The 12,500-nt window shown below is 33.2% G+C and overlaps 2 protein-coding genes across 2 annotated transcripts in view; both read right to left on the bottom strand.

Moving 5' to 3' along the window:
- The window catches only part of LOC119584211 (proto-oncogene tyrosine-protein kinase receptor Ret-like), a 40,204-nt gene extending 35,684 nt beyond the window's left edge, over positions 1-4,520 (bottom strand). The window contains exons 1-2 of the mRNA XM_037932722.1: positions 4,405-4,520; positions 1-102 (exon numbers count right to left, since the gene is read on the bottom strand). The exon at positions 1-102 is cut by the window's left edge and continues 163 nt beyond it. The gene's annotated coding sequence lies outside the window, so the exon portion shown is untranslated. The remainder of the gene's footprint in view (positions 103-4,404) is intronic.
- LOC119584598 overlaps positions 4,426-12,500 on the bottom strand; it is an 83,902-nt gene continuing 75,827 nt past the window's right edge. The window contains exons 9-13 of the mRNA XM_037933287.1: positions 11,849-11,973; positions 7,637-7,759; positions 6,252-6,450; positions 5,567-5,691; positions 4,426-4,545 (exon numbers count right to left, since the gene is read on the bottom strand). Coding sequence (XP_037789215.1) covers positions 4,426-4,545; positions 5,567-5,691; positions 6,252-6,450; positions 7,637-7,759; positions 11,849-11,973 — 692 coding nt within the window. The remainder of the gene's footprint in view (positions 4,546-5,566; positions 5,692-6,251; positions 6,451-7,636; positions 7,760-11,848; positions 11,974-12,500) is intronic.

The raw sequence follows: 12,500 nt of genomic DNA on the forward strand, positions 1-12,500 counted from the left end.
GAACGGATGCTGAAGAAGGCGTTGGAGGGTGGGGGCGGCTGTTCGGGTGGCGCCCACGTTGGGCTGATCAGTTGGGCGAGGCGGGCGTACTTGGAGACGGGCCTGAGGGAGGGGGAGGGAGGGTTTACTTGGAGGAGGGGGAGGAGGGGTACTTGGAGGGAGGGGGGAGGAGGGTTACTTGAAGGGGGGGGGGATGGGTGTAGTGATAATAGTGGGTGTAGAAGTGTTCTTTCATATGGATTTTGGTCGATTTATGAATGGAAGAATCGTAGAAGTGGAAAGTTTCGTAGGAATAGTGAAATAACTTATTGGCCATAATAAGAATACTGATAATAAATCATTCAAAATACTGATCACGAGTCACTGAAAATACTATTAGTAAATCATTCAAAATGTTATCAAGAAATGATTCAAAATGCCAGTCATAAATCAGTGAAAATTATCCTTTATCACTTAAACTGCTATTCATAAATCATTCAAAATGCTATTCATAATATGTGATAGACTCCTCCGAAAATAACATCTATTCAAATTTTGTTCTGAACTCGAACTCGAACGAAAGAGAGATAAAAGAAATGCAAAACGAAAAAGGAAAAAAAATAAGAAATAATAATAACAAATAGAAAATGGAAAAATAGATAATACAAGAAAAAAAGAAAACACTCCAGACAGAAAAACAAGGAAAGAAAAAATTAAAATACAAAGAAAGGAATTAAGTGAAAAGAAGGAAATTAATAAAAAAAAAAACAAGAGAGAGGAAACAGGAAAAAAATGTGAGAGAGAGAAAAAAAAATAGAATAAAAAAAGGAGATAAATAGAAAGTGAAAAGGGGGATCCATCACCAGCAAGTGAAGGAGGAAGAAACTCACAAGTCACGTGATCTTAAACTTACATCAGAGAAAGAAAAAAAAGAAAGAGAGAGAGAGAGAGATGGAGATAGATAGATAGAAAGATAGGAAGATAGACAGATAGAGATAGATAGATAGATAGATAGATAGAGAGAGAGAGAGAGAGAGAGAGAGAGAGAGAGAGAGAGAGAGAGAGAGAGAGAGAGAGAGAGAGAGAGAGAGAGAAAGAGAGAGAGGAATAAATAAAGCCATATGATGTTGACTTACGGCAAAATAAAAGATAGATAAGAAAAAGAGAAAGAAAATAGAAAAGAGTTACAGTAAAGATAATGACAGTAAGAATAATAATAATGATAATAATGATAATAGTAATAGCAAAAATAATGATAATAATTATAAGAATGACGATGATAAAAACAAAAACAATAAAAAAGTAATGATGATAATAATGTTGATGATAAAAGTGATGGTAATACTAATACTAATGATAGTAATAATAATGATAATAATAATGATAATAATAATAATAATAATGATAATAAAAATAATAATAAATATATATAATATAATATTTAAAATAATATATTAATATATAGTATAATATAATATATATATAATAATAATAATTAATGAAGATAAGAATAATAATAATATATAAATATAATATAATATAATTAAAAATAATATAAAACAAATATAATAAATAATAATGATGATAATTTATGATAAATGATTATGATAATATTGATATATTATAATTAATAAATATAATATAAAAAATAATAATGAAAAATTATGATAACATACAATAATCGCAACAACAAGAGCAAAGAAAAAAAATTGATGTATACGGTCTATATATTTTAATATAATATATATATAATAATATATATAATATAAAATAAAATATATATATAATGATAATATATATATATAATATAATAATATATAATATATATAATAATAATATAATATTAATATTAAAATATATATATATATATATATATAAATATATATTTATATAATATATATATATCTATCATATATATATGTTATATATATATATCTATATATTATAATATATATATATTATAATCTATATATTATCTATTATATTATATATTATCACTATATATTTGTGTGTTATATATTTATATATATATATATATATAAATATATAATACTATACTTATCTCATATAACATATATTTATTATATATCAATTATTTATATTGTATATTATTAATATACTACCCACACCACACACCCCACACACGCATATATTTTTTATTATTTATATTATATATATTTTAATATCAAAATTATATATATATATATTTATTTAAAATATTTATATTATTATATCCCATCCTATACACACACACACACCCACACACACCCACACACCACACACCCACCCCCCACCCACACACACACACACCACACACACACACACACACACCCCACATATCATATACTTTATTTTTATTATATTATTATATATATATTATTTTATATATTTTATACTAATATATATACTATTTTATATTATATATATATATATATATTATATATATGTATATTTATATATATAATATATATATATTACTATATAATATCTATATTTTTATTTTATATATATATATATATATATATTATAACTATATATATATATATATATATTATGTGTGTGTGTGTGTGGGGTGTGTGGGGTGTTTTGCATACGTATATGTATATATATACATACATATATATATATCTATTATTCTATATATATATATTATATATATAGATATATATATATATATATATTATTTATATTGATATGCTCATATATGTTTATGCACACACACACACACACACACACACACTACAACATACATATATATATATCTATTATATTATATATATAATATATATACAGATTTTATATATAATATTCTATATAGATATGTATATATATGTGTGTGGTGTGTGTGTGTTGTGTGTGTGTGTGTGTGTGTGTGTGTGTGTGTGTGTTGTTGTGTGTGTGTGTATGATTTTAAATATACAATATATATATATATATATATTTTATATATATATATATATATAATTTATTATATATATATATATATCTATATATATATATATCTATATAGTCTTGATATATATCTATGCATATATATATATATTATATCTATATTATATATATTCTCTCTATATATATATATATATCTACTATCTTATCTTTTGTGTGTGTGTGTGTGTGTGTGTGTGTGTGTGTGTGTGTGTGTGTGTGTGGTGTGTATGTTTGTAATGTATTTATTTAATATACTATCTATATATTATTATATATCATACATATTATATTCCTCCCCTTATAATATATTTATATATATTATATTCTATTTATTATCTATATTCTATCTTATTTCTTTAGTATATTATTCTCTCTCTCTATATTCTATACTTATCTATTCTTTCTATGTATTTATCTCTATCCAAACACCACCCCCCCACCCCCACCACACACCACCCCACACACCCCACCACTTCATTTACTTATCTATATATTTATTATTTTTTTATATATATTTTTATATTTTACTCCCCTCTACCTCTCTACTCTTCTCTCCTCTCCTCTCTCTCTCGATCCTACTCTATATTACACTCTCATCTCATATTCTATAATTTGTGTGTGTGTTGTGTGTGTGTGTTGTTTGGCATACTCATTTTTTTTTTATATTTATTTTTATTATTTTTATTTTTATATTTTTTTTTATTTGTTGTGTGTGTGTGTGTGTGTGTGTGTGTGTGTGTGTGTGTGTGTTGTGTGTGTGTGTGTGTGTGTGGGGTTTTTTTTTTTTTTTAATTTTTTTATTTTTTTTTTTTTTTTTTTTTTTTTTTTCCCCTTTGTTTTTTTTTCCCCCCCCCCCCCCCCCCCCCCCCCCCCCCCCCCCCCACCCCCCCCCCCCCCCCCCCCTTTTTTTTTAATTTTTTTTTTTTTTTTTTTTTTTTTTTTTTTGGTGGGGGGAAATTTCGTAGCCCGTGGCGAGGGGGGCGTCATAAAGGGCAATATGTTAACTAAATTCGTGAGGGAGAAATGGGATAAAGAAAAGAACGAAAAAAGGAGAAAAAAACGAATACTCCCAAAGACCAAAAATAAAGGTCTCACAAGATCAAGTGACGCTAGGCTAAAAAAAGGGAAGATAGAAAATATGGAGAAGAGAAAAAAACAGGAAAAGGAAGGACAGCAGGAAGGGAAAGATATAGAAAATAAAATATAAAAAATCAAAAAATAAAAAAAAGATAAGAAAGGACAAATATAAAAACGAAAAAAAAGAAAGAAAATTGAATTGTTGAAAACAAAAGAATAGAAAAGAATAAAAAAAAAAAATAAATAAATGAATAAATAAACAAACAAACAAACAAACAAACACATAAATAAACAAAATAAAATAAAACAAAACAAAATAGAATAAAATAAACAAAGCAGAAGAGAGGAAAAGCAAAACCATAAGCAGAGAAAGGAGCAGGCGCGGCAGCAGCGCGCGAGGGGCGGCGGGGGACTCACAAGGCCACGGTGATGTTGAGGTCAAAGGGCGGCGTCTCCCTGAGGGTCGGGAAGTCCCTCGTGGCCCACAGGTTGGACGGCGCCGCGTCGGGGAGCAGGGGGTGCCTCCCCCATGTCGAGGTTGGGAGCGGGGCCGCGTGTCTGAGGGAGGGACAGGAGGGGGAAGGAGGGGGAGGGGGAGCGTCGGGGAGTGAGGGAAAGGAACCGAGGGAGGGGAGAACAGAGGAGGGGGAAGGGAAGGAGGGGGGGAAGGGAGGGAAAGGGAGGGGGAAAGGGGAAAGGGGGGAAGAAGGAGAGGGAAAAGGAAGGGGGAGGAGAAGGAGGGGGAAAGGGGAAAGGGGGGGCAGGAAGAGAGGGAAAGGGGAAAGGGTGAGAGAGGAAGGGGGAGAGAGCAGGGGAAGAGGAAGACGGGAAGGGATGAAGAGATGGAGGGAGAGCGAGAAAGAGGAAGGTAAGGGGGAAGGAAAGAGAAAGAAAAAGGGGAAATGGATAATTCGGGAAAAAAGGGAGGAAGAGAGAGGGAGAAGGAGAAAGTAGACAAGGGGGATAGAGTGTAGACGAAGAGAAAGGAAGTGAATGACGAAAGGGGAGAAACAATGAAACGGGTATTAGCTTTTTACAAAAAAAAGTAGCTTTGAAAGACTTTAGTGACACGTAAAAAAAAAATTATTGAAGTCTTACGTAGTTTCATTTCTTATTTACAGGTAAAACATGAAACCAATCACAATGACGAACCATAATTAAAAAAAAAGATGATTAAAGGTCAGTTATACAATCCATTCTAATTTACTCAGCAAATGAAAAAAAAATAATAACAATTCAGGTTGCTATTTTGTCCGTACTGATTCGCCTGTCTCTCAAAAAATAATATGAAAATACAAATTCTAATGTGTGTGCGTGTGTGTACAAAAATGGACACAAACAAATACACATAAAGACACATACATACAGACTCACACACAGACACACACACACACACACCACACCACACACACACACATACACACACACGCACACACACATACACACCCCACACAACGCAAAAACAACACACACACCCCACACCACACACCACAGCAAACAACACACACACACACACCACACACACACACACACACACACACACACACACAGAAAGACAAACACACACACACATACATACCTGTTTATTTTGCTTGTAGTTTATTGCTGTAATCGGTGCCCTCAGAGTCCTATCTATGAAGACCACAGAAAAATAGATTTTGGATGGCATATTTCCCCTCATGTTGCTTCTGTTGAAGGTTAACACTGCAGGAAGGGAAAGGTTATCATTACGTTAGTCGAAAAAGTAAGAAAAGAGAATATTAGTATTATACGTGATTATAAATAAACACCACCTACCCATTATCTTATATATCTATATCTACAATTTTGACATATATATATATATATATATATATATATATATATATATATATATATATATATTATAATATATATATTATAATATATATATTATATATATATTATATATATATATATTATATATATATATATATATATATATATATATATTATATAATATATATATATATATATATATATATATATGTATGTGTGATGTGTGTGTGTGTGTGTTGTGTGGTTTATATATATATATATATATATATATATATATATATATATATATATAAATATTATATATATATATATATATATATATATATAAACGTGTAACAGTCTTTTAACAGGCTTGATTGTAGTTAGCCCTCCCTATATAGAACAGCGCCTTAAAAGAACTTCCGGCCGCCCGCCTCCCGAGCACATTTCGCCCAGGCTCAGCTCGTGGGAAAGGCGGGGCCCCTCACCAGGTGTCATGACGGTGCAGTCGGCCCCGAAGGTGAAGCCCGTCCTGTTCTGGGCCTCCATCTCGCACAGCTGTTTTCGGGTACTGAACTTATTCACGCTCTCGATGGTCACGAGGTTGTACGTCTCCCCGAGAAGCTTGACCTCGTAGTTGTTTGTGCCTTCGAGGTCAGGGTCAAGCACCATCAGCTGGTCGTCGAGCTGGAACGAGAGGCGAGATGAAAGCGGTGGGGGTGGGGGTGGGGTAGGGTGGGGGTAGGGTGTGATCAGGGGAGGAGGGTTGAGAGCATGTTCTGTACGTGTTGGGATCTGGGGTTGATGTATGTGAATATTTATATCTATTTTTATATCCAGAGTTATATTTATATCTATATATTTATATCTATATCTATACTACGTGTACATATATATATATATATATATATATATATTTATTATATTATATATATATATATATATATATATATATATATATATATATAAACACACACACACACACACACACACACACACACACACACACACACACACACACACACACACATATATATATATATATATATAATATATTATATATATATATATATATATATATATATTATATATATATATATATATATATATATAATACTTTATCTATGCCGTTCTGTTTTTCATTATATCTATGATTTCTACAATAATGGCATAATATTCAACTTTCCATTCGTTTTATTTTTTTCCCTTTTCATCCACATTCCCATCGCTTCACAACCCACTGACTCGTTTTCCTTTTTCCTCTCTTGCTTCTCCACCCACCATCTCTCCTTTTTCGGCCCTCCTGTCCTCTCCTATCCTCCCTTCCCTTCTCATCCTCTCTTATTCCATCTTTTCTCATGTTCTCCCTCCTCCAGTTCTCACGCACTCTCTCCTCTCTTCTGCCTCTTCTCTCTTAATCTTTTTCGTCTTCTTCTACCTACGATTTCCCATTTCTTCATTCCTTTCCCTTTCCTCTTCCTTTATCTCTCCTCCCTTTTCTACTTTCCTTCCTTTCCTTCTCCCCTTCTCCTTTTCCTCCTTCATCCCTCGCCTCCTTTCTCTTCCACGCCATGTTATTGCTTCCTTCATCTCTCCTTTCTTGTTGTTGCTCTCCCCTTCCTTCCCTCCTTCTCTTCTTCCATCTCTTCTCCAAACATTTCCTCCCCGTCTCCCCTCCCCTCCCCTTCTTCCCCCCTCCCTTAATCCCTTCCCCATCTCCCCTTGTCTCTTCCTTCCCCATCTCCCCTCCCCTCCCCTCCTTCCCCCTCCTTTAATCCCTTCCCCATCCCCCCCTTGTCCCTTCCCTCCCTCCTCCCTCCCTTAACCCCTTCCCCATTCCCCCTTGTCCCTTCCCTCCCCGCCCCGCACTTACATCGTCCGTGCTGTTGCGCAGGTGCCAGTCCACCTTCGGGTTCCTGCTGCGGATGGGCGCCGCGTCGTCCTCGTCCAGAATGATGATGCTTCCGTCTCGCGTCTGGGTCGGGGGGTCGCCGCCCTGGGGGAGGCAAAGGCAGTCACTCCTCGACTCGGCGCTCTCTCTGTCTCGGTGTTGTGCGTATACATATATGTGCATGCATACATACATATGTTGATATATATATATATATATATATATATATATATATATATATATATATATATATATATATATATATATATATATATCCGAAATCTGTGTAGTTAAGGTAATATAATTAATAACACTTCTTTGTGCCATGTTTTTTTTTCTTTCTTTCTTTCTTTTTTGAGGCGGAGTACCCTCGGCCTATATCCCGCAATGAGTTCCTTCTCCTCAGACCTCCTTTTCCCTCGAGCGTGTGCAAGTTAAGAGCGGCTATGCAAAACGGCTCTTGCGCAACAACAGCTCGAAGACCACCGAGCGAAAAAAAAGGTAACACTTAATGCTACGTGGTGGTGGGCGTGTCTGGTTTAGGTCTGACGCTCTGATGGTCAGCGCTCTGTCTTTATTGCATACTTCAACATATTGCTTAGTGAGAAAAATGTATATTAGGTTCACTGAGCATAGAAAAACTAGAAAAACTATGAAAAAAAAATATATGTGTTAAAAGAATACAGGAGTGACAAGTATAACTGGCATTCAATGATAATAATGACGCCGGTGATGATGATACTGATAGTAAGAATATTAATGACGAGCAAAACAATAATATCAATAACAGCAGTAATATTAGTAATAATGATAATAGTGATAGTAGTGATAATGATAACAGATTATGATTATAGTAATGATAATGACAATAATGATAATAGCACGCACACACACACACACACACACATACATACATACACACACATACACACACGCACACACACACACACACACACACACACACACAAACTAACAAGAACACAACACAACACACAACACACACACAACTACACAACACACACACACACAACACACACCAACACACACACACACATATATATTATATAATATATATATATATATTATATATATATATATATTATATATTGTGTGTGTTGTGTGTGTGTGTGTGTGTGTGTGTGTGTGTTGTGTATGTGTTTGTGTTGTTTGTGTGTGTGTGTTGTGTTGTGTGCATACATATATACATACATAATATTTATATATATATATATATATATATAAGATATATATATAATATATATATATGTATATATATATATAATATATATAATATAATCAACTACAACACACACACACACACACACATACACACACACACACACACACACACATACACACACACACGCACACACACACACGCAAACACACACTCACACACTCACATATACACACACAGACACACAAAGACACACACACAAATATGTATATATATATATATATATATATATATATATATATATATATATATATATATATATATGTGTGTGTGTGTGTGTGTGTGTGTGTGTGTGTGTGTGTGTGTGTGTGTGTGTGTGTGTGTGTGTGTGTGTGTACATGCGCGCGCGCGCGCGTGTGTGTGTGTATGAAGAGAAAAAAAAAAAAATTCGCAACACTATTTTATATAAAGGATCCCTGGCGCTTGTGACGTCAACGTAAGGAGAAAAATTGCTGCATAGAACACTGCGTGAAAAAGGCGATTACGATTTCCAGGTACCTGATTTTAGTCTGAGAATTATTATGGCTAGGGGGTACAAAATTAGAATTATTATTTTTCGCCGTAAATAATTTCGCTTTAATATGGATAATGTGGTCACGCTTAGCTTCATGTTTTCGTGGAAGACGCCGGTCGCTCCCTTTCTTATATACACATAAATGTGTGCATTTATATATATATACATATATATATATATATATATATAATATATATATTATATATATATATTATATATATACATTTATATATTATATATTATAGTTATATATTGATATATATATATATATAATAATAAATATATATATATAATATATATATAATATACATGATACTAAATAGATAAATCATATATACACTAAATATACCTACTTATAATATAATAAATATAAAAAAAAAAAATAATATGCGTGTGTGTGTGTGTGTGTGTGTGTTGTGTGTGTGTGTGTGTGTTGTGTGTGTGTGTGTGAGGGGGGCGACGGGGTGTGTATATATGTATGGATATATATATATATGTATATATTATTATATATATATATACTTATATATATTTAATATAATATATATTATATTAATAATATCTATCTATCTATCTAAATTAACTATATAACACACACACAAATAATATATATTATTTAATTATTATTATATATAATAGAGTATATATATTATTATAACTATTTTATAGTATTAAAATATGATATTATAATTGATATTATATAAAATTACTTATTATATATACCATAATATGTATAATACATACAACATAAAAACATATATTATATAATAATAATATATATATATATGTAGTGTATTATATAGTATATAGTATATATATAATATATTAATATATATAATATATATATATATATATATAATATAAATAAATATATATATATTATATATTATATAAGAAACATAATATTCTACCGATAGTCCAATGGTTAGAGCACTGGACTCTGACCCTCATGGTTCCGAGTTCAATTCCCAGTCGCAGCAGTCGTAAGAATGCCTGCGCTACGACTGCTGGTTCACGGCGAGAAAACGACGTGAGAAGTCTAAAGCAGGCGTCGTAAGGGCAGTCGCCGCCGTGGCACGTGTTAGCCGAACCGCGGTTGACTAGGGTGGCACTGCTAAATAACCTCTCAATAGTGAACTGAGAGAGGCCTATGTCCTGCAGTGGAATAAATGGCTGTTAAAACACACACAACACACACACACACACACACACACACACACACACACATCAACACACACACACACACTATATATTATATATATTATATATTATATATATATATTAGTATATATATATAATCATATATGTATTATCTTTATGTATATACATACATATATGAATGTATGATTATATATTGGACTGTGGCGTCTATGTTTAAGTATACATATGCATATACATGTCTAAGTATCTATCTACCGACATATAACCAGAAAGTTGAAATCCTAATGAAATAAGCATATTTAGTTGAAATATCTCCTGGCTAGTCTCTGAATCTCTGCTTGTCTATGTATAGAAGATCTCGGAGTTGTTAATTAAGTTCAAACACTTTTCTGGCGACTGAGTATTAAAGAATGACAGTCGTATGAAAGGCTTTCGGATATTTACTATAAAACTGTTTACCTTTAATTAAGAAGCACGAAAAATATGTATACACTAGACAACTGACAACCAACGGGAAAAACATTATCAAAGTAGAATGAAATAATATTAATAATCGTATGGCGTAGTTGGTGATGGTGATGATATGGGTAATAATGATAATACTGATATTTAATCAATGAATGCCAATAATGTTAGATATGGTAATGATGATAATGACAGCACATGACAAACTGATATACTAGTTGTTTTTAATTTTTTAGGTATAAACAAGAATGGAAACAAAACAACAACAATGATAGTAATATTAGTAGCGACAGCAACGGCAGGAGTAGTAGCAATGGTAGTAATAGTATGAACGGAGAATGGGATGAAGAGGAAGAATAAAGTATGAAGGAAAAGCAATTTATATATTGGTCTAAAGTAAGAGGTTTATTGGGGTCTACCACTAGACATGGACTTGAAATGTACACTTAAACGCAGAGTGGAAATATAAACATAGAACGGCCCCTTGAATTAGACTTAATATATTTAGATTTAGACATGGCATGAAGACTGTGGATTTAAACCTAGAAAACAAAATGTGAGTACAAATTTAGAATGTAGAATGTCAACTATAAGAGTTACATTGTAGATTTAGACGTATAATGTGGATTCGACGTATAATGTAGATTTACACATACATTGTAGATTATAGATGTGGACCTAGAATACACACGTAGGCGTCGGATATAAAATGCAAAAATATACTGTAGATGGCCTTAGGGTATGCTGATTAGACAGAGAACGTACACTTACACTTATAAGGAGCACAGCTATAGACTTATGTATATCTGGCACTCACCTGTAGCGTGCAGGTGACGGTGAAGGTGAGAACGTCGTCTCGCCGTTCGCGGTCAAGGGGTCTGGACGGCGTGATTACCAGCTGGTTCGGCTTCGTGACCAGTTCTGGCGGACCGCTGTCGAGGTCTGCAACGGAGGGAGGAGAGGGATGGATGGCGAGGTGGATTTGGTGGTGGTGGTTGGGTGAGGGAGGAAGGAAGCGAAAGAAGAAGGATATACATGAGGATTAATTAATGGATTAGATTGGGAGAAGGTGGCTGGATAACACGGTGGATCTGGGGGAGCTCGTTGGTTGAGAAAGAAAAATGAGAAGAAAGGTGAAATCTATGGGCCTGAGGAGGAAAGGAAAGCGAAAATGGGAATGGTTGAGGAAGAAGAGGAAAGGAATACGGTATTGTATGGAAGGAAAAATATATTGATATGTTTCGCAGGGTTGGTTGCTTGAGAAGGAAAAGAAATAAAAAAGAATGATGTTTGGGAATGAGAAAAGCGATAATGCTGGATTGACAGCTGGTTGAGAAACGAGGGAAAATAAAGAGAAGGACAAAATATGAGAGTGGCAGAGGCATGGATAGTGAAAATGGGAGATCTGGCGGAGGTGATTGAGAAATAAAGGAGAAAAATGAACAAGAAGAGAAAAACATGGACTACTG

This window comes from Penaeus monodon, chromosome 18 (assembly GCF_015228065.2).
Source record: "Penaeus monodon isolate SGIC_2016 chromosome 18, NSTDA_Pmon_1, whole genome shotgun sequence".
Taxonomy (NCBI): Eukaryota; Metazoa; Arthropoda; class Malacostraca; order Decapoda; family Penaeidae; genus Penaeus; species Penaeus monodon.